Raw genomic sequence first — 26,544 nt, forward strand, 5'->3', positions numbered from 1 at the left:
GTCAGATCTGGAAATGACCTCCCTGCCAGCTGAGGGGAGAACACCGTTTTGATGTATGGAAAGACTGCTTTTTAAAAGTCAAGGCCTCCTGGCAGTTGCTCTGTAAACGACTATGGCAGCTGTGCGAGAGGCCATGAATATTACATAAGGACCGTCCGTGCATTCCAGCCAGAATCTCCAAGCCACAATTCCCATAGCAACACACGGAGATTTTACTCCTCTCAGAGATGAAGCAGCCAGCCAAAGTGCCTCGTGCCACCCTTGATTGTTTTTTTAGCAAGATCAACACAGTACCTAATTCTTTTTGGCAAAGCAATTTTTTTTTCAAAAAAAAAAAAAAAAAAAACCCAAAACCAAACCCAAAAAGGAACGACTGCGTGAAAGGTGTTCATTTAAAAGTTACCAAGTGTCACACAAGCCAAGATACCGTAACTTTGAACAACAATCTATGCTTTAGAAATTGCTGGCATTTGAATGGCTCCACGGGAAAAAAGATTTCAAATCATTGCCATGCGTGAAATGAAATGCACCATCCTCGTGGCTAAATACTGTACTTACAGATTTTATATCTGATTTCCAGTTCCCCTTTCCACATATACACACTTTGTTATTAGAATGGAGGAGAACATGTTCCAAAGGAAGGAACACGTTGAACCCATAAAATCCTTTATTGCTTTATTTTTGAAAAGCAGAATGCAATCCCTTTGTTAAATATAAGAAAATGCTATTACAAAACACCTATGCAGTAAAATTTGGGGAAAAGACCATTCCAGTCTAAGAAAATATACAATTGCCCTGAGGAAAGTGCTTTTCCTGAACAGAGAAATGGTTTACCGAAATAATGAAGTTACAATCACTTTGTGATTAGAAGCAGGTTTTCCTCTTTGTAGATTTGGGGATCCTTTTTTGAGTGCCTCCATCAACTATCCACCCACAGAAACAAGTTGCTTCGATTACAACACAACGGAAAAGCCAAGGCCACTCTCGTATATCACACTTCCTTTTCCTATCAAGGAAATCAATCCAACACACTCCATTTCTGGTACTTCTTGAAAACCAACGAAATGCCATAAAAGACCAACCATCGGCTTCGAACGAAACTTCCACAGGTGGCCCATCACAGACCCAGCACAAGCGGCCAAGAAAGAGCTTGGCAAGGGAGAAATGGTTTTACCTTTGCTTTTTCCAACTGGGCCTGGGCCTGTCGCTCTGCTTCCCTGCGTACCGCCTCCCGATCTTCCTCCAAAGAAACATCTGAGTCGGACGGACGGCTGGTGTAGGAGTCTGCCGAACCCTTGAGAGAGAAATTTGCATTTTAAAATAGATTCCATCTATGATGTTTGCATTGGAAAAGTCTCATTGACACAGCAGTTAGCTTCCTAGATGATGCCATACATTCCTGAAAAGAGGAGAAAAGAATCCATTTTGTGGCAAACCATCGAGAAAAATCATGCTCTGGTTTGCAGACCGTTCCCTCGGCGAGCTGTGCCTACCAAGTGACCATTCCTTCCCAAGTCTTATGTTCCGATTACTCTCCTTTCTGGAAGCCTGAGCAAGTCCCTTTATAATTAAACCAGCTCCGTGGTGCAGTGCCCGGCTGAAGGGCATAGAGGGGTTTCAAGGATGGCTTCGAGAACATTCTACACACTAAAGCAAGTATTTGCAAGTAGAAAGAAGCTACGTCTAATAAAAAAAAAAAAAAACCCATAAAAGAAACTCCTAACCAGTCATAAACTTGAATTCTCCAAAATGTCACTACCGGGAGATGATGACTCCCACGGTAATCTTAAGCATCCTTTTGTACCTTTTCATTCACCTGATACCTTCACGGACAAAACTGTAAGGCAACAGCAGCCAGTTTCACTCAGTCTTTAAGCAACGCGTTTTCCAATCGCTTTAAATAGACGTTTGATAAAAGCTGCCTAAAGAAAACACCTGCCCGGGATGGCTTCTACGGCAATAAATCACAACACGGGCAAGGGAGCTCGGAAAATTATAGGACTCTCCCTCGCTCCCTGTCTTGCAATCAGGATCATATTACTAAATCACAGGAGCCCCTGCCAGCACTCACTGTAACAACAGCAGAAGCAATGACAATATAGAATCTCCCCCAGACGAAAGCCCTTGAGCTTACACAGATATCCGAATTCTTCAGCCTTCCTCCCTTGGCTCTTTTCAGAAGCCTGATCCAGGTGGCCTTCATTAGCCAGACAGCGCCTTTCTCATCCGCAGCTGCAGCCCCGGGCACGGATCCTCAGTGCGCGCTGAGCCCTGGAGAGCCCCTGCTCCTTTCCTATCCATGCTCTGGGCAAGCCCCTCTTCTCCGTCCCTTCCTGCCACCGGGGCTTTCACTCCCTACCCCGGAGGACTCCAATCCAAGGAGATGCTTATTTTCCCATTCCAGGGAGGGGAAAACAAACACTCGAGTGCCTTATACTGCTTTAAAAATAAAGAACACTTCAAGTGCATTCAAAGACAGGCATCAACTCGTTCTAAACTTAATGCATCTTATTACTCTAAATATTCTCCTCTTTGCGCTTGGGTTGCTACAGGAAATTAGTTGTAAGAGAACCTTTTTTAAAAAAACCCATTGCAAAACGTATGCAGTGACATTTGCAAGTGCAAAGTTCAAGCCTTATCTTCAGAGATCTGGAGGGGGAGGGCGGAGGAGGCACTCACTGCACTGGGCATGCTCCATATGTAGCCTTTTTACGCAGATGCCTACATCACACTGTTAGTCTATGTCAAATTGCCATTTTGCATCCGAAGTGTAAACAGCTGGAGAGGGCTTTTCGGTTCTATAGTAACAGGCACATGGTATGTTTGTCATGTTTCTGCTTCAGTGGAAACAGCCTCTCAAAGACAAAGCATGCAATCTTTTCATTTAATGAGCCCTTTCCATTACCCTGCTACACAGAGTATATCCTATGCCATAAGACAATTCAAAGATAAGCAATATCACGCAGGCATCATTGGACAGTGGAAAGCGATGAATGGTGCTCATCAATCATAACATCAAACTGCCCTTGATTGCTGGTGACTCCCCAAACAAGATGCAGGAGACAGATCTCCCCCTTTAATTAGGACATGAAAGTAATCACAGCTCTAAGCAATGAGTTTAACCGAGCTCAAAATGACTTTGAACTGCTTCTCCAGCTGAGAAACTACCGTTTGAAATAAAGTCCCTAGAAGAAACAACAGTATGAACTGCCAGAACAACAATTATGAAGAAATTGCAAAGTGCAGTTGATTTATTAGCTCGAGTTAAGATTTACGGAATAGCTGAGTCCAAACTCTTTTTATAAACAGGGTGATTGAAGCTCGAGAAGAAAAGATACTTATTAATTTCCTCTACCAATGAGATTACATTTCTTCTTTACGAAGAAATACACACTTCTAGATGGCTTGGTAAACATAAAATTCAAACACTGCATTCCAAACTACATTTTTGTTTGTGTGGTAGGGAAGGGGATTATTTTGTAAAGTGTCATGCAAATGAAAGACAGGTGGTTTTATTTTTACTTTTTTATGAATTTTTAAAGTATTTATTTTTGAGAAAGAGTGAGAGCACGCGCGAGAGAGACAGTGTGCGAGCAGGGGAGGGGCAGAGAGAGAGAGAGGGAGACAGACAGACAGACAGACAGAAACCAAGCAGGCTCCAGGCTCTGAGTTGTCAGCACAGAGCCCAACACGGGCTCGAACTCATAAACTGTGAGATCATGCCCCGGGCTGAAGTCTGACCTTTAACCAACTGAGCCGCCCAGGTGCCCCATGACAGGAGGTTTTAAAATCTTTGCTACTTTTTTCTCTTCCTTCATTTCATCTCTTTCTCCCTTCTTTTGTGGGCTAAGACCAATCTTCATGCCTTAAATGCTAGAAAATACAGAATAGAGGCTTTAGAATAAGTTATAGATTGAATACACCCCAACTGTGTTATCCATAAATCAATAAACGGGTTATTTATATTCTTACGAAGTGAATGTAAAATGCATGGGAGATATAAAATGCATTGCAATTTCTAATTCCAGTAAAATTCACAAGGGAGAGGGGCGCCTGGGTGGCGCAGTCGGTTAAGCGTCCGACTTCAGCCAGGTCACGATCTCGCGGTCCGTGAGTTCGAGCCCCACGTCAGGCTCTGGGCTGATGGCTCGGAGCCTGGAGCCTGTTTCCGATTCTGTGTCTCCCTCTCTCTCTGCCCCTCCCCCCCTTCATGCTCTGTCTCTCTCTGTCCCAAAAAAAAAAATAAATAAAAAACGTTGAAAAAAAAATTAAAAAAAAAAAAATTCACAAGGGAGAAATGAAATTTTCTCCATCCACACACGTTAGGGGGATTCCTAATCTTCCCAGAGGGTTTCTCATGGCGAGTGTAGCACAGTAGAAAATTACCCGGAAGCACAGCTTTATCTCACAAAAGGCTTCAGGCCCCATTGTCACAAATGTTAGCATTTTAAACCCAATCACCCTGCAGAAGGTTCCATTCACAACACAGTGAAGATACAAAGTTTCGGTCATTAGTTAGCCCCATAAGGAGAGTAAGAGCATAACACACACATAACTGTGCATTATCCTGTTCCCTTTTGAACAAAATATGATTTAAAAAGTCCTTTGCTAATAATCAGATGTAGCTTTTAATTGCACAGTCATGTTGAGACCTGTTTCCAGGTTTAAATAATCAAGCAGTTAAAAAAACAAACAAAAAACCTCTACAGTGACTTCTGGCAATGATCTTTTGAATACTGCAATAATAAATTAACTTTTGACTATGTTACAATGTAAGATGTGACTCCCAAATGATGTTTAGTGAGGTTGATAGAAGGGGCCACCATACTTTCTTTCCTTGGATCTGTAGTAGTAGCAGAAAAATGGCAACAAAATATTTTCATTATAGAAGTTACATGTACCCATTGCAGAGACGCACAAATAAAGGTCACTTTAAATTCTCCCACCCAAAGATAACCACTATTAAATAATAGCATGTTTTAGCTTCCAGAGTTCTTGCATTTTTGAAAGTCACCCTCCCAACATGCACAATTAATCTCCTTCCTTCTGGGAGTGTGGATTTATGCAGTTATTAGTAATATATCTAATTAAGCTTTTGCCTTTGGTACCATATGGACTTTCTGGGTCATTCTGCCTCAAGCAGTCTTCAGTCAGGAACAGCTGGCTGTCATTTCCATAATTCCAGAGTAAGTTCATTACAAGATGTGCCCTTGATCTCTTGGGTTGCTACAATGTGATGAGCTGGTCTTCTGTAGTTTTGTCCTTGCAGGTGGGTATATCACAGTTTAGCTACAAATATTTCCTTTCCTACACCTTAATATTCGCATCCCTCATTGTACAGGTCCAAAACGTAACTTGTACCCTAACGTCTACCAAAACTCATCCAGGATCGTTCACTTTTATCCTCAGAACTCTTAACTCCAAATACATGTGCTTTGCTCACAGGAAATTTAGTTAACTGGATTAACTCATGCTTTTTTTAAAGGTTTGTTTTATTTATTTTGAGCGAGAGCTAGATGCAAGCAAGGGAGAGGCACAGATAGAGGGACAGAGAGAGAATCCCAAGCAGGTTCCATAATGTTAGTGCAGAGCTGGATGATGGGCTCGAACTCAAGAACCATGGGATCTTGATCTGAGCCCAAATCAGACACTTAACCGACTGAGCCACCCAGGCACCCGAATTACCTCATTCTTTGTAACTACTCTTCAGTTTTTGTTTTTCCCCCCAATTTATGCCTAATATTTGCACAAAAAGCATACTTTTTTTTGTATATAGAAAGTTTGCTTTAAAAAAATTTTTTTTTTAATATGTACTTATTTTGGACAGAGAGAGAGGCAGAGCATGAGCAGGGGAGGGGCAGAAAGAGAGACACACAGAGAATCCGAAGCAGGCTCCAGGCTCTGAGCTGTCAGCACAGAGCCTGACGTGGGGCTCGAACTCACAGACCAAGAGATCATGACCTGAGCCGAAGTCGGATGCTCAGCCAACTGAGCCACCCAGGCTCTCCATATGCAGTTTGCTTTTTTGACGCTGTACTCTATTGTTTCAATCATATATATTGCCAGCATCATTTTTTTTCTTGAGCATTCCTGTATTTTCTCTTCTAAAGCCAGAGGAGCGAGAGTCATAAGCCTACTCAGGAATGGCATCTTCAATCCTAAAGTGTCCATCTATTTTTATAGGGAATCTTCATATGAAGACTAAGCAATGTTGTTGGACAAAGTCAATTTCTCACAGTATTCCAGGGTTCCCCCGATTCTAGATAAATCTACGCTCCATCCAAAACCCTCAAGACTTCAAATGACCCTCCTCCTGTATAGGACTATGCTGAGCCAATGGCAAGTCTGAATTCAGTTGCTTCCTCCTGACCTGCCATGGGATAGACAGACATTCCACCGCCATATTCCTCAGGCCCACGCTTTTAGAAAAAAGCAGAATGGGAAGGACTTCTGAAACCAAAGACCAAAGGCAAAGACTTCCATCTTGTATTGTCTGTGCATTAGCTGGCAGAGAGAATTCTTTCATTTCTCATATTGTCGCCTCTTTTCACAGTTGAGAATTAACTTTTTCTTTCTATGAAGAGATCTGGATCTCTAAGAAAATGAATTGCTACCCCCTGCACTGTTGGTTTCTTCAGGAATAAAACCCATTTACCATTTACAAATAATGACAATTTCCTGCCTCAAGAACCTTAAAAATGTTACAGACTATTGGGATGAAACGCATTGACACGAATACTGTATACTTGGGTTCGCAAATGTCATAGAACTTGCATACCCATTCGATCAATGAAAATCTCAAATGTGATCGGCCTGCCATTTGGCTTCACGTGAAAATATTATCCTAGGCGATGGTAATAAATCCATGCAAGTTCATCCCTGTGTGGTAACTTGTAGGATTATGTAAAAGCTAAAATACTAGCTTCTGGGGCGCCTGGGTGGCTCAGTCGGTTAAGCGTCCGACTTCCACTCAGGTCACGATCTCGCGGTCCGTGAGTTCGAGCCCCGCGTCGGGCTCTGTGCCGACAGCTCAGAGCCTGGAGCCTCCTTCGGATTCTGTGTCTCCCTTTCTCTCTCTGCCCCTCCCCCGTTCATGCTCTGTCTCTCTCTGTCTCAAAAATAAATAAACATTAAAAAAAAAATTTTAAATATTGCTTCAATTTTCTCAAGAGCATATGTAAATTTAGACACTTTGTGGCACTAACATACATACTGAAGGAAAAAACTACATTTTGCCAAAACCAAATCCAAAATCAGCCACATGCGTTTATTGAGCACTTACTACTTTGCAAGTCTATGTGCTCTAAGTTAAATGCTGGGACTATAACTATGAAAAAGACAAAAGCTTCGTGTCTGTCATGGAGCCCAAAAATCTAGTTGAACGAGACCAATTTTTTTAAGGGGATCAGAACAATAATCACAACAAGAAAACACAAAACCGGCTGTGAGAATATAATAATGGTGAGAAGAAAGAAGCTATTTTATTTATTTATATTTAAAAAGATTTTTTTTTGAGAGAGAGAGAGAGTATGCATGCGCGCAAGTGAACAGCAGGGAGGAGGGGGAGAGAGACTCTCCAGCAGCCTTCATGCTCAGGCTCAGAGCTCAGTGCCTGAGGCAGGGCTCGATCGCCCGGCCCTGAGATCACGACCTGACCCAAAATCAAGAGTCAGACACTCAACCGACTGAGACACCCAGGTGCCCTAAGAAGTAGCTATTTTAGTCAGGGTGACGATACAACACTCTGAGATGTGATTTACGCTGAAATATCTCAAAAGAGAAAGAAAAAATAAGTCAGCTTGGGGATGTGTTAAGACAAGCGATGTCCAGGAAGAGGGAACAGCGTCTGCTAAGGACTGAGGACAAGGAATACTCAGAAGTTTAAGGAACTGAAAAGAAAAGAGATCAGTGTAGCTAAACATGCTCCTTTTTCAGGAGTATTTCTTTCAACACCCTCCCTTCCCCCTCACCATTTTTTCACCCTGCAGGTAGTACATACTCAAGTATACCTGGAATATGAATTTTGGGGCATCCTTTTCATTTATGTGGCATCACCTGACAGTACAGGTCCTTATTCCTATCTGAATTTCTCAAGCAGAAGTGGCATTTAAGTTGTCAGTAAATTCCACATTATTGGGAAAATCATGTCTCCTGAGATTTAAACACAGTGCTCTGATTTTCTTCCTTCTCAACCCAGTACTATCTCCTAAGAGCAAATAGCTTATTTCTGAGATTGTCGTACGTTAGGTTAACAATCAGAGCAAATTATTAAGATTTATTGCCATTTATTAAGATCAGGCTACCACCTATATGAATGATAATAATTGCTAACTTTTCATGAAGGCTTCACACTGTGTTAGACATGGGGTGGATTCACTAGCATTACATAATTTAATGTTTGATCTCTATCTCTGTCTTCACTGAAGAAAACACTGAGGCACAAGGAAGGCCAGTAACCCAACCGAGGTGACAAAGCTAATAATCAACAGAGGTGGGAGGCAGCTTCTGAAGTGAATTCAAAACTGAATGGATGCATCAACTCAGGCATGCATCGGTTCATAAAAAGAACAGACAGAACAAATCCCTACATACAACTACTATTTATTTTCATTGAAAACGTATCTCTTTCTGTCCGTCAGGCACATGTATGGCCATTTCCACTGGCCATAAAATGCCAAGAGGACTTCCAAGTTCTTAGTTCTATTTTTGCTAAACCTAGGTTGCTCTCTCTCTCTCTCACACACGCACACACACCACATATACATCTTCAGAGAACCTCAAGTTTTATCTTCCCAAAAGACACAGTGAAGGTCCGATGAAACAGATAATTTCTCATTCATCGATGTAATGCTGTTTTGTGTTAAAGAAGGACTCAAAGGTTGGCTGTTACCCTGAAATCTGCCTCCCCCTCAGAGTATCTCAAAATTATAAAGCCTTCTTTTCATTACTTACCTACAACGGAGAGTGGAAAAGTAGAATAGGAAAACAATGGAAGTCAAGAAACCGGCTATTTAAATTTCTCTCTTTTCCCTGAAAATGAACGTAACTCTGGCAAGCTGGCCTTCGATAGCCTCCTTGGCAGCTAATCTTGCCTGAAGCTGGCTGGGATTCAAGCATCTCCTATGTTCAATAGAACAGTTGCTAGTTTTCAGCACTGAAGCCTAAGTTACTCAAGTACAGACCCGAGTCGTGACGAACTTAGTGGGTTCGAGCCCCGCGTCGGGCTCCGTGCTGACCGCTCAGAGCCTGGAGCCTTCTTCGGATGCTGTGTCTCCCTCTCTCTCTGCCCCTCCCCTGCTTACTCACTCTGTCTCTCTCTCAAAAATGAATAAACATTTAAACAAAGAGTAATATATTAAAACACTGTTACCACCAACCTATTCCTTAAAGGAAGGCTATGATGGCTATTTATATTTTGTAGAAGAAACCCTGCCCAAAATTCGCAAAATTTGACACCAGTAAAAAGAACCATTTTGAAAAGTTAGAATTAGAGGGCCAATTTTAATGGTACTGTGAGTTTGGGATTTTAGACATATGATAAATAATTTCCTTTCATAATTACAGCACCGGGTGGGGGGGTGGGTACCAAGGGAGTTTTTTAGGCCTTTAATATCAATTTACTGATTGATGGTGATAGATGACAAAAACGTTTCACGCTATATAATTTCTTACCAAAAAACTTTATCTTTCAGTCATGAAAACGGAAACGAGTAGGCAAGAAACAGAAAAATTGTGGCCTGGGCGAGGTGACCTTCCTTCAAATATTGCTGAAAAAAACTGAATGAGGGAAAAGGAGTGAACGAATCAGACGTGGGGCATTCTGGGTAATAGGAAGTCACGGTGGGTATAGATACTGTCAGAAGCTCTGCGTGCACAACGCTACCTTTCGTCTTCCCACTGAATCATTCTAACCGGCACACACGCGGGCTATATGACTCCCCTCTGCCTAAGAAAACCTTCCCTTGACTCCATATTCTCTGCCAGCCCCCATCCCATTTCTTTGCTCTCCTCTGTAGACAAAAAATGCTTCAAAGTTGCTGACGCTTCCTTCAATTCTCTTCTCGTTTCCTCTTAAGGCTACGGACTCCCTGCACTCGGCCATCACTGCTCACCAAGACTGTCAGTGACAGATGGCTAAGGCCACAGGTCAGTTCTCGGTATGCATCTTTCTCAACGTATCAGGAGCTTGATAGATGGGAGTCTACTCCCCATCCTTTATGCACTTTCTCATTAACACCTTCTGGAAACCACTCTCTCTCTGTCTTCCTCTCACCTGTTGGCTGCTCCTTCGAAGTCTCTTTTGCTGGTATCTCCTCTTGCCTCCTTTTGCCACACGCTCCTCCCCATACACAGACTCCTTTCTGCTCCAAATTCGCTCATCACTCACAGGCACCAGCAATGCTCTCTCTAGATTTCCACACTGCCAACTATCACCTCCTTCAAGGCTTTGTTGAGCGGTCACCTTCTCAGTGAGGCCTTCCGTGACCATCCTATTTAAAACGATAATCCCGAAGGCCTTCCCCTTCCACGATCTCTAATTCCACTTACCTGCCGTTTTTTTAATGTTTATTTTCGAGAGAGAGAGAGAGACAGAGACAGAGCATGAGCTGCGGGGGGGGGGGGGGGGGGGGAGGTGGAGGGGAGTACAGAGAGAGAGGGAGACACAGAATCCCAAGCAGGCTCCAGGCTCTGAGCTGTCAGCACAGAGCCCGACGTGGAGCTCGAACTCACAAACCGCGAGATCACGACACAAGTTGGAGGCTTAACCGACTGAGCCACCCAGATGCCCCCTAGTTGTTGTTGTTGTTGTTTAATGGTGCTTTTACCTTCTAACATACAACAGAATTTATTAATTATATTTATTGTTCGGGTTCTATCTCCCTCCAATAGAATATAACATCCCTGAGGGCAGAGATTTTTTTTGTTTGTTTCCTTCACTCATTTACCCCAAGGGCCTAGAATAGTACCAGGCACAGCATTCTTGCTCTATAAATTCATTCATTGGATGAATGAATAAGGGTTACTAGAGAGAGAGACTATTCTCCCCCACATCCTGTATCTTAACGCTCTTTCACTAGAGGGGCCTCCCCTTAGCATTCCTGAACATTCCTAAACACCCTAAACATTCTCAAGTCTCCCCCTTACTAAAAACAGCAACAGCAATTTGACCTGGATTGTGAATGACCAATAAATAACTCACCATCGGGAGCAAGAGAATAAAACTAAGGCTTCAGCCTGAAGACACACGTGGTGTTTCATCATAACCCTCAACAAATATCACTTAACCAACTTAGTGTAAATGTCAGCTATGGTCGGTTGATTAGATAAACATGTTCCGTAACAAGCAAGCCACTTAAAAAAAAAAGTTATTATACATAAAATTTATATAGCATCCTTCTTCGAAGACATGTTAAGAGAGGCTTTGCATTTTGAAAATATGATTAGCGCTCATTTTCTATGAAGCTTCTTTTCCCATTAATTGTATTTATTCATTCCAGGGATTCAAAGCTCCAGTCTTAAAACTGCTAATGACCCATTGGAGAAGCCATAGGCAAGTCATGTAAATATGCCCCAGGCTAATTTCCCCCTCAGTAAAATGAGTATATAAAAAAAAAAAAAAAATCAACGCTACTAGAAAGAAAATTCTTGAAAATTTCCTTAGAGATAGTTGAAAAAACGCTGTAAATAGGACATATTGTATGACTGTTTACTGACTGTTACTCCTCATGCACTAGCCCCACTATGTCTATGGGAAGAGAGTTTAAATTCACAACAGAAAAAGTGACTACACATATAATGTCTAGGAAGACAGAGAGTTTAAAAAATCAAGCCAGCACAGGGGTGCCTGGGTGGCTCAGTCCTTTGAGCATCCGACTTCGGCCCAGCTCATGATCTCACAGTTTGTGAGTTCGAGTCCCACATCGGGCTCTGTGCTGACAGCTCAGAGCCTGGAGCCTGCTTCCAATTCTGTGTCTCCCTCTCTCTCTGCCCCTCCCCTACGGTGTCTCTCTCTCCCTCAAAATGAAATAAACATTAAAGAAATTTAAAAAAAAATCAAGCCAGCACAGAAGGAAGATATTTCTTTAAGCCATTCTGAGTAATATATTTAAAAGGCACGCTACTAACAAACTAGACAGATACAAAAGTCCAGCAGCAAGCCTTTCCTTGAGTGGCAGAACAATCAAACAGTAACTGTTGACTCCTGCCTTCCAGGGTGAATGCTCTCAGGTGCAAATGAACAATCCATCTACACACATTAAAGGAGAGTCATCATATGTGTCCCCCCAGGGAGCCACACAGCTGTCAAAGGGGATAGGGCTTCCGTCCTTCAAGGTTTTACCCTCTAAAATTTTCTTTGCTTATACAGAGTTTATATTCGTTGATAAGAAAAGAGGAAGAGATCAATGGGTATTAAATAGGCAGAGGTTATGAACACAAAATTCACAAAAAGTAAACTAGTCACAAGCGTCCGGAAAAAGTGTTCAGCCTGCTGAATGAGACACAATACCATTTCCCATTAAATTAGTTCTCTTTGCAAAGTACCAATTCAGTGTTGTGAAGTTACATTAACACAGATGCTTTCAGGTCTTGTTGATACTTTGTTGATACTTTCTTGACTTCTAAAAAACCCTTTGGGAGGGGCGCCTGGGTGGCGCAGTCGGTTAAGCGTCCGACTTCAGCCAGGTCACGATCTCGCGGTCCGTGAGTTCGAGCCCCGCGTCAGGCTCTGGGCTGATGGCTCGGAGCCTGGAGCCTGTTTCCGATTCTGTGTCTCCCTCTCTCTCTGCCCCTCCCCCGTTCATGCTCTGTCTCTCTCTGTCCCAAAAATAAATAAAAAACGTTGAAAAAAAAAATTTTTTAAAAATAAAAAACCCTTTGGGGAAACAATGTTCTTTCTGTTTGTATCTAGATACATATCTAGACTAATATGCGTTTAGACTAATGATTTCACTTCTGGGATCTGTCTTAAAATTCTAAAATATGTCCCATACAACACTTAGATTATTATATAATATTTAATAATAGTTACAAAGGCTAAAGGGCATTATAGGCAATTCTTAATGATCATTATATTTGGTTAAAAAAATAAAGAAATAAAAATCCCTTAATCATTTCTATAAATACATACATTCACATATATATAAATACTGGGAGTACACAAGATGAACAGAAGAGGTAAAGTTGGAGTCACTGTTGTTTTTAATTCAGAGAGCTAATTTAAATTTTTTTCTGTAATGTTACCATTTTTTAACAAAAGTAGAAAGCTCTTAATGCAATCGAAAAATCTAACAAACTATCTTGAAAATACTTTTGGTGTTACAAAAAAAACAATGCAGGTATATATTTTCCCTAATTTGTTGATTTAACCTTAACAGTTTTTTGTTTTTTGTTTTTTGTTTTGCAAGTGGGGAATGGAGGCAAACTCTGGGTCTTCTGAAAGACTCTTCATGCATAAGAAATAAAGAAATAAAGGAAGGAAGGAAGGAAGGAAGGAAGGAAGGAAGGAAGGAAGGAAGGCAGGCAGGAAGGCAGGCGGGTAGGAAGGAAGGAAGGAAGAAAGCAAGAATGTTGATACAGGAATTACATCAGGTAAGAAATAAGAATTAAAAGAAAAATACTTGAACCTGAAATGTTAACATTTTGAAGAACTACATTTCTCTGTAAAAATGTGTTAAAATGATTATGTTACATTTCCACTTGAAACATTGGAATTTTCTCATATGACTGCTTAAATAATTTTTTGCTACTAGGTTAGATACTTAAGCAGGCCAAATGACTCAGTAACTTGGTAGTAAATTATTAATACGCTGTTCTAAAAGTCTAACCTTCCAGAAAGATATGACTTTGGTTCAGAGAGATTTAATATTAAAAATAGGCTACCCGATCAGGGATTTGGCTGGAAAAGTGCCAGTGGTATGGAGCATTTAGTAATAAAGCACTGCAAAGTACCCTACTGACCTAAAATAGTTAATGCATCCCTTAAGCAGCTAACCTACCTTCAGAAGGTGATTTAAGAACTAGAGACAATCTGGTTTATACAAATCTATATTTAGAAATTTGCTGCGAATTTTAGACTGCGTAGCTAGAGGGAGATGTGCTGTTGGTTATATTAATATGTTATTCATGCTAAAAACCCCGACTCTATTAAGAACACTTAATAAAAAGCAATTCATATAATATTTCCTGTCTCACAAATAAGGAAGCGTTTTTACTGCAAATATTCAGTACACGGTTCCATAGACCAAATGCTTGTGTCGCCCCCAAATTCATATGTTGAAACCTAATCTCTAAGGTGATAGTGTTAGGAGGTGGGCTTTTGGAGGCTGATTAGGTCATCAGAGTGGAGCCCATGTGAACGGGATTAGTGCCCTTGTAAAAGACACCTCAGAGAGCTCCCTAGCTGCTTTGACCACATGAGGTCGTAACAGTAAGAAGGCTGTCTGTGAACCAGGAAGCAGGCTCTCACCAGACACTGAATCTGCCAGTGCCTTGATCTTGGACTTTCCAGCCTTCTCAGCTCTGAGAAGTAAATATCTTTTTTTTTTTTTTTTAATGTTTCTTTATTTTTGAGAGAGACTGAGAGAGAGAGAGAGAGAGAGGGCACAAGCAGGCGAGGGACAGAGGATTTGAATCCGGCTCTGTGCTGACAGCAGCCAGCCCCATGTGGGGCTTGAACTCATGAACCGTGAGATCACGATGTGAGCTGTTGATAAAACTTCCATCAAGCAGGACGAAGATGGCTTGCCAGTTTGGCAAAGTCCAGAAAGATCTTGTTACTGCTGCTGCCCATGCCTGTTGACTCTTGCATTATGGCCTGAGGACTACTGTTTTGCAGTCTGCTACAGCATTCATGTGTTATATGCCAGATGCTTCTACTGTTAAAACAGACACCAGGGGCGCCTGGGTGGCTCAGCTGGTTAAGCGTCCAACTTCAGCCCAGGTCGTGATCTCACGGCTCGTGAGTTCAGGTCCCGCATTGGGCTCTGTGCTGATGGCTCAGAGCCTGGAGCCTGCTTCGGATTCTGTGTCTCCCTCTCTCTCTGCCCCTCCCTAGCTCATGCTCACACTCTCTCTCTGTGTCTGTCAAAAATAAATAAACTTAAAAAAATATTAAAGGAAGCTATTAAAACAAACAAACATAAGACACACCAAACTTGAGCACTCCAAACCAAAGATAACACCTACTAGGTTTTCCACTTCATTTAAATAACAATCATTTAACATTGCGTACAACTAAATTTATTATTATCTCTCCCTTCCCAATATACACACACATTAGAATATATGATTGTATTTTCGTGCCCGTGATGAGGGCAGAAACTCTGTGTTTTTCACCTCCGTATCCCCAGGGCCAGCATACAATCTGAGAAGAAGACAAGGCTGGGGTTTACAGTCTAGTGAAGGAGACAGACGTTACAGAGGTAATAACCTAAACATTATTTTATGACAATTTTGGCAGCGACGATCCAGGAGAAGCACAGGGTGCTCTGAGGAAATGTAGCAGGGGGAACAAGGAGGGGCTTCTAAAAGGAAAATCATATTTAGGCTGGGTCTGAAGTTAACAGGCAACAAGTTACACAAAGAGGTAAGGGAAAATGTTTCAAGGCAGAAGGACCAATTTGAAGAGGAGAATGCTCTTAGCACGTTTAAGGAGCTAGAGCTTAATGAGAAAAAGGAAACCTTTGAGAGAACTCATCTGGATATGCCTTTGGACACTTAATACTGCATGCATAAGTTGATGCATTCAAATTACCAAGGCAATTCCATTATGGTAATACCATTAATTCCTTAACTTTTCTGGGATGAACACACGCAATCAGCTTGAACGATCCTTTATCATCATCATGTTTATATCCAACCATTCATTCAGCAAGTAACTACCATGTGCCAGACACTGAGGATACAAGAAGAAATACGATACATTCCTTGTCCTCAAGTAGCTGACGATACCTGCACCAATTACCAATCCACATTTTAAAATTTCAAAACATAAAAAGCATACATTTTATTACATACAATAAAAAATGATAAATAAAAATCAATATAACATTGGGAAAAATATACCAATGACAAAGGGTTCATTTCTTTCATATGTTAATAGATCTTAGAAATTAGTAAGAAAAAGACCAATGCTATTGGAGAAAAATGGACAAAAATGACAGGAGATATTCACAGAAAGAGAAATGGTTTCTTTAGAAAGCATATAGAAAATGTCCAACTTTCATTATGATGTTAAAAGGGGCAAAATCAAAGAAAATGCTAGTTTTTCTTGGCAAAGATGAAAAGCAAAGCACTTATTAGTGTGGAACACATCTTTGCCCCTTAAGGGTAAAATCTGGTTGCACTTATCAAAATTGAAAATTCACTTACCCTTTGACCAATAATCCCAATTCTGATTCTTAAAATTAATACCTCTAATTAATTTTATAGGTATATACAAATATATGCAAAGGATGTATATATAAGAATGTTCATTATGGCATTATTTGTGTTACAGATGACTTAAAATAATGTAACTATCTACCAGGAGGAGACTGATTAAATAAATTATGGTGCATCTACATTATGGCCTATTATTGAGACATTAAAACTAATAAGGCCTATATATAGCCATATGTATTAACATGGAACAATTTCCAAGATATATTTTACAGTTAAAAAAAAGAAAAAAAGAAAAAAAAGCAAGAGACAAAACAGTAGATACTATTCTGGTATTGTCTCTGTGTGTGTGTGTGTGTGTGTGTGTGTGTGTGTGTATATATTTTTTTTTTTTTTGAGAATACATATGCTAGTTTTTAGGCTACCTCTAGAACATTTAAATGGCTGCACATGAAATAATCTTGAGAGGATATTAAAAATCTCTGTGCTTCGAGGGTGCCTGGCTGGCTCAGTAGGAAGAGTGTGTGACTCTCAGGGTCATGAGAGCCCCACATGGGGTGTAGAGATTACTTAAACAAATAAAACTTTAAAAAAATATCTATGTTTGGGCTATATCCCCCAAAAATTCAACCAGAAACTCAGGGGCAGGACCAGGCATCAGTCCTTTTTAAAGCTCTGCATATAGTTCTGTTGACCACTGACAGTTGAGAACTCTACGCCAGGACACCTAACAGTGATGGCCTTTGGCGAGGAAACCTGAGGGATCCAGGGCCAAGCAGGGGTGGGAGGGACTTGCTTTTCACTGTGGAACCTTTTATAATGCTTGAAATTGTATTTTTTTTAAAGCCATGATCACAATACTTGCAAAAGAAGGTAACTGGATCATTTTCTTACACCATACACAAAAATAGACTCAAAATGGATTAAAGACCAAAATATGAGACCAGAAACCATAAAAATCCTAAAGGAGAGCACAGGCAGTAATTTCTCTGACATTGGCTGCAACAACATTTTTTAGTTATGTCTGCTGAGGCAAGGGAAAGAAAAGCAAAAATAAACTATTGTACTACATGAAAATAAAAAGCATTTTCACAGAAAAGGGAACCACCAACAAAACAAAAAGACAACCAAATGAATGAGAGAAGATACTTGCAAATGATATATCTGATAAGGGGTTAATATCCAATATATAAAAAGAATTTATACAACTCAACACCCACAAAACAAATAATCTGATTAAAAATGGGCAGAAGACACGAACAGACATTACTCCAAAGAAGACATACCAATGGCCGAAAGACATGTGAAAAGATGCTCAACATCACTCATCATGAGGGAAATGCAAATCAAAACCACAATGAGATATCCCCTTACACCTGTCAGAATGGCTAAAAATAAAAAAAAAAAAACCACAAGAAACAACAGGTGTTGGCAAGGATGTGGAGAAAAAAGAACGCTTGTGCACCACTGGTGGGAATGCAAACTGGTACAGCTGCTTTTGAAAACAGTATGGAGGTTCCTCAAAAAATTAAAAATAGAATTACCATATGATCCAGTACTGGGTATTCCACTACTGGGTATCATGCCCAAAGAACAAAAAGACGCTAATTTGAAAAGATATATGCACCTCTACGTTTATCACAGCATTATTTACTACAGCCAAATTATGTAAGCAATCCAAGGGTCCATTGATAGATGAGTTGGATGAAGAAGAGTGAAATCTTGCCGTTTGCAACAACATGGCTACATCTACAGGGTATAATGAATGGTAAGTAAAATTAGAGAAGAACAAATATCATATGATTTCATTCATATGTGAACTTTAAGAAAGAAAACAAACGAACAAAGAAAAAGAGAGACAAACCAAGAAACAGACCAACTATAGAGAACAAACATGGTTACGAGAGAGGAGGTGGGTAGGGGGTGGGTTCAACAGGTGATGGGGACTGAGAATACACTTGTGATGAACAATGAACCACATGTTGTATATCTGAAACTAATATAACATTGTATGGTAACTACACTGGAATTACATTTTTAAAATTATTTTTTAATTTTTTTTTAAATATGAAATTTATTGTCAAATTGGTTTCCATACAACACCCAGTGCTCATCCCAACAGGTGCCCTCCTCAAGGCCCATCACCCACCCTCCCCTCCCTCCTGCCCCCCTGGGATTAAAATTTAAAAACAAACAACAACAACAACAAAACCAAAAAAACAAAAAATGTGATCACTGATATTGGCAAAACTACCCAGAGGCAGGAAGCTGAACTTACTGATTTTGCAGGGTATTCAGGAGGTCGGGGGGTGTCTTAGCCCTGACTCCATGGAGGACTACAGGACCTCTAGTAACCCTGGGCCTCTTTGGCTCTGTTAACTCTATTTCTGGAGTTGCTTTCTTCTTTTCTCCCAAAATGTCTTTGTAAGTCTCCAACATCAAAGGTCACAAAACTGACCAAAACAACTGTGGCACTTAACTTTAATGTTTATTTATTTTTGAAACAGAGAGACACAGAGCATGAGTGGGGGAGGGACAGAGAGACAGGGAGACACAGAATCCAAAGCAGGCTCCAGGCTCTGAGCTGTCAGCACGGAGCTCGCCGTGGGGCTTGAACTCACAGACTGTGAGATCATGACCTAAGCTGAAGTCGGATGCCCAACTGACCGAGCCACCCAGGCACCCCGTAACAACCGTAGCATTTAAAATGGCAATCCATAGGGCGCCTGGGGGGCTCAGTCGGTTAAGCATCAGACTCTTGGTTTCATTTCAGGTCATGATCTCACACTTTCATGAGTTCAAGTCCCACATGGGGTTCTACGCTGGCAGCTCAGAGCCTGCTTGGGATTCTCTCTCTCCCTCTCCTTTTGCTCCCTCCCACACTCATGCTGTCTCTGTCTCTCTCAAAATAAATAAATAAACTTAAAAATTAAAAAAAAAAAAAAAAGGCAACCCATCAGCTACTCACTAATCCCCTTTTTCTGCTGTACTTACATGTGTATTCATGGTTCTACTCTCTGCACGAATACCTAAGTTCCATGAAGGCAGGAGTCAGTGTGACTTTCGTTCACCATTGAGTCCCCAGTACCTAGCACAGGGCCTCGTACACAGCAGGCACTCAATAAATGTGTGCTGGCTGCAAACGGATCCGCTCTGTTGTTCAGCTCTATGAAAATCTCATCATCCACCTCTTTCCACCGCATCACCCCAAGCCTAGTTATCACTCACGCCCTGTGTGGGCTCCGACTACAGCTCTGATTGGTCTTTCTGCCTCTGCCCCGCCCCCAGCCCTTCCACGCAGGGAGCCAAAGGAAACTTCTTCAAACGCGCTAGCTCACAACATTCCCCCTTACAGAACGTTCCCATTGCCCCCCATGTCACTTAAAAAATAAATCCCGTGTCTCGCTGATACACTTTGGCCTTTGCCTACATCTCCAGACACATCTCGCACTACTTTTCTCTTCCTTCGCTACCTGCCAGCCATAAACATCGCCTTTTTGACTTTTCTTTTTTCTTTTTTCTTTTTTTTTGGGGGGGACAAACGAAACTCTCTTGGCTTTTGAACTTCTACTTCTGTCTTTCCCACTGCTTGAAGCTCTTCTTCCTCTCTGGCTACAGTTCCCATCACATCACCCGGCTTATCTTCTTCGGAGAGTCTCTCACATGATGCAAAGACTTATTTAGTCAGTGTTTACTTTTCGTTGGCTACCCCACTCCCCGCCCCCCTCCCTCCAGCAACCCTGTCCCCACGCTCTGCAAACACAGCACAACTCTTAGATATGGGAAAGTGGTGCCTGTACACTCCCAGCCCCTGTCTTTTCCTCCAAACTAGGGAACTTTCTGCCGGAAAATCTGTATTTGTCCTGTAGCAACACATATACTATATATACACACACACACGATAGCCTCTAGACAACACGTGGGTTGAAATATAGCTAGTGCAACGAATTTTAAAATTTCACTTAATTTTGATGAATTGACATCCTAATAGCCCTACATGGCAAGGGCTACCATATTATACAGGGTAGTTTCAGAGAGTCTGGGAACTGGAGCGTCCGGAATTTGCTGACCAAATGGCCACGGGCCTGTTAGGTCTGCCTGGGCTTCTTCCCAAGTTCACACTTCTCAAGATACACTTCCCTGCCCGCGTGCACACTCCTAGACCCAGCTGTGGCTAGGGGCAGCTGTATGATGAGGGAGGTTGGCAGTGATGAGCAGGGGCCTGAATGTGTAGGCTGGGCTTCTACTCACATGCAAAAGCCCCTCACGGACCTTGACAGACCCAGGGGGACGTGAGGTCTCTATGTCAGCTCTCTCCGCTGCCAGATCTCCATGCGGCATTTCAAGGACAATTGTAAATTCAAACTGGTTCGCAATCATAAAGGCATGCACTATTTGGGCCTCCTTTGGTCCTCTTGCCCTCTGACCCTGAAGAAGCGGGTTTACCACCATGTGAGGGGCTTCATTTTAATATCTGGATCTCCTACTCTGAGCTGATTGCCTGGTACCGACCCTGGTGCACAGTCGTTGCCCAGTACATATTCTGGGTAAGTGAATAAAGTACAGGTCTATCATGGGGTGTCATGATCTCATGGCTCGTGAGTTCGAGCCCCGCCTCAGGTTCTGTGCTGACAGCTCAGAGCCTGGAGCCTGCTTCAGATTCTGTGTCTCCCTCTCTCTCTGCCCCTCCCCCACTTGTGCACTGTCTCTCTCTGCCTATCAAAAATAGATAAATGTAAAAAAAAAAGTTAAAAAAAAGAAATAAACATTAAAAAAATGTTTTTAAAGTAAAGGTCTATCATATCAAAGTTGGGGTAATATTTGGTGTTAAACACAAAAACAACTTCAGTAGCCTTACTGAGTGTCCCATGGATTGTTTGGCACGTAGTATAACATTTCTGTTTCCTACCAATGTGGCATCCAGTCATGAATAAAACCGAACCTGTACCATCCCATCGTCTGAGGAACACCGAGAAAGACCCCCAGCAAAGTCAACAAGGCGTTTCGGTACAGAGAAAGAGAAAGCCGTGGTAAACAGAGGGAAAATCAGTTCCCGGGATGATAAGCATTTGCAAAGCTGAGCAGAAGAGACAACCCTCCTGAAGAGCCTGGCAAAATCTGGACAAGACTACAAGAGGTGAAGGGCATGGTCTTTTTCTTTTCGTTTCTCTCTCTCTGTCTCTCTCTCTTTTTTTTCTATACCCAACAGTTTTAGTCTCCTTCAGTAAGTTGAAAGATGCAAATCATATCAGACTCCCAATGTATATCACTTATAATTACACATAATTTTGTTGAAATTAGGATGATATGAGGGGCACCTGGGTGGCTCAGTCGGTGAAGTGTCCGACTTCGGCTCAGGTCATGATTCTGGGGTTCGTGAGTTCAAGCCCCGTGTTGGGCTCTGTGATGACAGCTCGGAGCCTAGAGCCTGCCTCAGATTCTGTCTCCGTCTCTCTCTGCCCTTCCTGACTTGTGCTCTGTCTCTCTCTCAAAAATAAACATCCAAAAAATTTAAAAAAAAGAAAGAAATTAGAATGATACGGTAAAAATACACGAAAGCCTCACTGCATAACGAGTGCCCAACCCTTTTCAAGTTATTCTTTTGTGATTTCCATGAAGAACAAAGTAAAAGAATATTTCCACGTACAGTCCAGAGACATGCCTGGAGGGTGGACCCTATCTGACTGTGGCAGGATTTCAGAGCTCTGGGGGAACCACGTCATGCGTGCACATCGTTAGCAAGCAATTATTTTTCAGGGCCTATTTCTGTGCGTGTGAGCCAAGTATTTCATGAATGCAGTGCTCGCAAATACAATTTTAGCCCTCCACAATTCCAACCTCTGTAGGCAATTAAATCACAGGAAAATGAACCTTCTATTAGGTAGGAGAGGTGGGGGCTCCTACCTGTTATTACTGACAGCAGAGCCAAAGGATAGCAGCCAGGAGTATAATTTCCCCAGCGGGCACTGGAGAGTAAGAATTAACAACTCCGTTGAGCTCACTTCCTTCCACTTTCAGAAAACACCTCTGCTGCTTGCATTCTTCAGAGTGGCTCCTAGGGGTGGTTACAAGCAAGGCAGCCTACCAGGAAAGGGAAGGCACCGCAAACAGTTTTCCTGACGCAGGGGGCAGTGTGCTAATTAACATAAAATTGGGATCGCAGGCAGAAAAACCTACACATTTTCTAAAAAGTAGGATCCCCCAGTGGGGATAGTATGTGTTTGTTTTCCTACTCACATTTTCTTTTCCAAACAAAGAAAGACAATTCTGTTACATCTTTCTCTAAAAATAACCTGCAAAAATGAATTGTCCTAATTCATAGTTTTCTGATTTACTTTGGAAAGTATTTTAGGGGCACCCGGCTGGCTCAGTCAGTTGAGCATGTGACTTGATTTTGGCACAGGTCATGATCTCATGGTTTTGAGATGGAGTTCCACGGGGGCTGTGCTCTGGGTGTGGAGCCTGCTTAAGATTCTCTCTCTCTCTCTCTCTCTCTCTCTCTCTCTCAAAAAAAAAAAAGGAATTAGAAAGTATTTTACATTTTTTTAAACATTTATTTACATTTGAGAGAGAAAGAGACAGAGTGTAAGCAGGGGAGGGGCAGACAGAGAGAGAGGAAGGCACAGAATTTGAAGCAGACTCCAGGCTCTCAGCTGCTGGCACGGAGCCTGACTCCGGGATTGAACTCACGGACCGCGAGATCATGCCCTGAGCCGAAGTCGGATGCTTAACTGACTGAGCCACTGAATTAGAAAGTCTTTTAAAACAGGACCATCCTCAGAATACTTCCTTAATTCCATGCAAGGAGGGCACTTCTGTTCTCCTAGTAGACTGTAATACACAAGGGTTTACAACAAATCAAATCTTCTCTTTCTAAGGCAAAACCAAAACGAAAATATTGCTTGGTGAGTCAGTCAACGTTAAAAAAATATATTTTTTCAAAGGAATTATGAACACTGCTCTTCTTGAGATTAAAAAAAAAAACCCTTTCGCCTGACTGAATTGAAATTAAAAATTTTAATTTAAGAAAATCAAACATTTCTTTTAGAAACACAGTTTCTTATGAACCTTTAACACATTATGTTGAGTGAAATAAGCCAATCATAAGAGGACAAACACTCTTATCATTCAGCTGAGTAATCACATCCACAGAGACCAAAAGAATGGTGGATGCCAGGGGCCAGGGTGGGGAGAGGAGATGGGGAATTCGTATTTAAAACTTGCACTGAATGCCACAGAACTGCACACTTAAAAACAGGTCAAGTGCTAAATATTGTTATGTATATTCTACCCCAATAAAAATATTTTTTTAGACCCACATGATTTCTGCTAGAGAAATCAGAGTAAGCATCCAAAAGAGAGAGAGAGCAAGAAATTATATTAGGCATGCAAATGTATTATATAACAAATAGGTCCAGGAAAGCAAGGGTCGCTGGCTGCATTGTTCCCTACTGGGTCCAAGCCCCTAGCACGGTACTGGGTCAGGCAGCCACTCAACACATTTGCTCTAGGGAAGTGACAAGTAAAGGGAGGTCAGGGAGGAATTTTTTTCCCCCAGTTTTACTGAGATGTAACAGCATAATGACTTGACTTACATATATTATGGAATGATTCCCCCACAGACAGTTTGGTCGATGTCCATCATCTCATATAGATTATAAAAAAAAATTTTTTTTTCTTTCCTTCAGATGAGAACTGTCAGGATTTCCTTTCTTAACAACTTCCAAATATACCAGCTGGCAGTGTTATCTACAGTCACCATGTACATTATATCGAGAGGAGATATTTTCCATTTTTTTTTTTTTTTTTTGGCTGAAGTTCACAATTCCAACCAGCCCCGAATTGTGAACGGGCTGATTCAGGAAGAGTTACTATACCAAGTCACCATGGAGTCTAATAATTACAGTTCTGAATTATTAATTGATCTAAAGCGTGTGCCTTAAATACATTTTGTAAAAGCAATCAAATCTAGAGAAGGAAATTCTGTCTGTGCTATATAATTATAAAAATCAGGGAACTTCAGGTTGTGTCAGTGTTTTAGGTAACAAATAATTTCAGCACTAAAATACCCAATTAACACTCATTCAGAATTAAAATGTTGACATATCACCAAGTACTCGTTTTGTTGAGTATAATGCATTGGGATTCAAATGTGAAAAGTGACGCATTTTGAGGATTTGTACTCAGAAATTTACTCTAATTACTGGCTGGGTTTTCTCTGTTGCTGGTGCCTGTAATTTGGCCCTCCCAGGTTTTCTTTCTCCTCTCTGTTCCCGGCACCCCCATACAAACTCTTGCCCAGACCATTTCTCTAAGGATAATACCTTCCACAAGCAGCTGAAACATAATGTTCCTGGTTCCTAATTAGCTAAAAGACAATGACCCTTCAAAATAGCCACAAGAAAGGGTTCAAGGGCCCTGTGTCTTTCATAATAATTATTTTCAGTCAGTTCCCAGGTCTGGCAAGAAATGTGAATATAACGTCTGAATTAAAGAGCAGAGGTTAATGTTTGAGTTGGCCAAGCATAATTTTCAAAAACCTCAAATAAAATAGTGTTTCTACAAAGGGGCACCTAGAATGCGTTCTCAGATTTGCTACCGGGCTTGTGTAGGAAGCATTTCACTTTTGCCATATATATAAAAAGACCTTCAGGGCTCAAACCCCCCAGATGATACCAGGGACCAGCCAATCACAACTCTGGGGCCAAAGTCAGCCTGTTGCCTCTCTCTGTGTCTCATGAACCAATGGCTCCTTTTGTGGTACAACAGAATTCCGTGAGGGTGACAGAGAATGTATGGCCTCGAAGCCAAAAATATTTACTGTCTGACCCTTACAGAAAAAGCTTGCCAACTTCTCCATTACATGGTATGCCAGGCTTAAAATTATATAGTTTGCATAATATCGATACCTACCTAGTCTCATTATTCCTTACTCCAATTCCTCTTTTTTACAAAGTAATTGAAGGGTTTCATTTTGGAGGTTATGTATGGGGCCCAATATATTTCCTCCCCTTCCGAGGAGTTCCCCAACCAAAATTATTTATACTTAAGCTGGTATAAACTTCAGTTGGTTTTTAATCTCGTGACTACCTTAACTGATGACAAAGTATTTTTCTCCTCCAAATCTTTGTCCACGGCATTTTGAGGCCAGGGTGGTTTTCAATGGATCAACAAACCAGAGAAATTAAACCATCCTTCAAACATACACATATACGACATCACTTGTTCCGGCATTTACTGTCCGGCCTTCACATCTACTGATTATCGTGCTCAGGCCTATAAACTCCAAGTTCATTGCCCAGAGCACGGGCCCCTGTATGTTCCTATAAAGTGAATTTTCACTTGCTTGCTAGCAGTATTTTGTGATGAATACTGCCTTCCATTTCTCAGTTTCAAGGACTTAGGTTAGTTAAGGAAAATAAGTTAAAGGTCTTCATCAGTTAAAAGCTGCTTTTGCCAGTTTACGTTGCCTGCCATATTTCCCATGCATGGCCTCGAAAGAAAGCTCAATCCAAAGAGTAAACACTACCACTCAGAGGATTTGCAAAATGATTAATTTAACAACGGACTTCATCCCCATTAGCACATTGAGATGAACTTTTTTTTTTTAATTTTTTTTTTTTTTTAATGTTTATTTATTTTTGAGACAGAGAGAGAGACAGACCATGAACGGGGGAGGAGCAGAGAGAGAGGGAGGCACAGAATCAGAAGCAGGCTCCAGGCTCTGAGCCATCAGCCCAGAGCCCGACGCGGGGCTCGAACTCATGGACCGTGAGATCGCGAGATCGTGACCTGAGCTGAAGTCGGACGCTTAACCGACTGAGCCACCCAGGCGCCCCCTTTTTTTTTTTTTTAATTTTTTTTTTTTTAACGTTTATTTATTTTTGAGACAGAGAGAGAGACAGACCATGAACGGGGGAGGAGCAGAGAGAGAGGGGAACTTTATCTTAATAAAGATACAGGTACCTTCCTCCTTATGGCATCGATACAGCCTAGGGGGACTGAAATCACAGGACAAAATAATAGAGCACAGGACACGTCAAAGCACTCCGTTCACACTCACTTCCAATCTCCAACACCAGAGAAAACAGGGATCTTTCCTAGGGCTACGTCTTACCACAGCCTTTTGCTTTCACCAAAATAGGACCCTTTCTTTGGCGGGCA

General features: G+C 41.5%; 1 protein-coding gene across 12 annotated transcripts in view; it reads right to left on the reverse strand.

The window, feature by feature from the left end:
• Positions 1 to 26,544, reverse strand: part of CACNB2 (calcium voltage-gated channel auxiliary subunit beta 2) — a 386,015-nt gene that overhangs the window by 129,869 nt on the left and 229,602 nt on the right. For 10 of the 12 annotated variants that reach the window (XM_019460628.2, XM_019460630.2, XM_019460627.2 and 7 more), the window contains one exon: positions 1,175 to 1,294. In XM_019460628.2, coding sequence (XP_019316173.1) covers positions 1,175 to 1,294 — 120 coding nt within the window. Of the gene's footprint in view, positions 1 to 1,174; positions 1,295 to 2,134; positions 2,585 to 26,544 lie in introns of those variants that run through there. The other 2 variants (XM_053895601.1, XM_019460632.2) reach the window with 2 other exon arrangements.

Source organism: Panthera pardus, unplaced genomic scaffold, assembly GCF_024362965.1.
Source record: "Panthera pardus isolate Hobbes unplaced genomic scaffold, ASM2436296v1 HiC_scaffold_6, whole genome shotgun sequence".
Taxonomy (NCBI): Eukaryota; Metazoa; Chordata; class Mammalia; order Carnivora; family Felidae; genus Panthera; species Panthera pardus.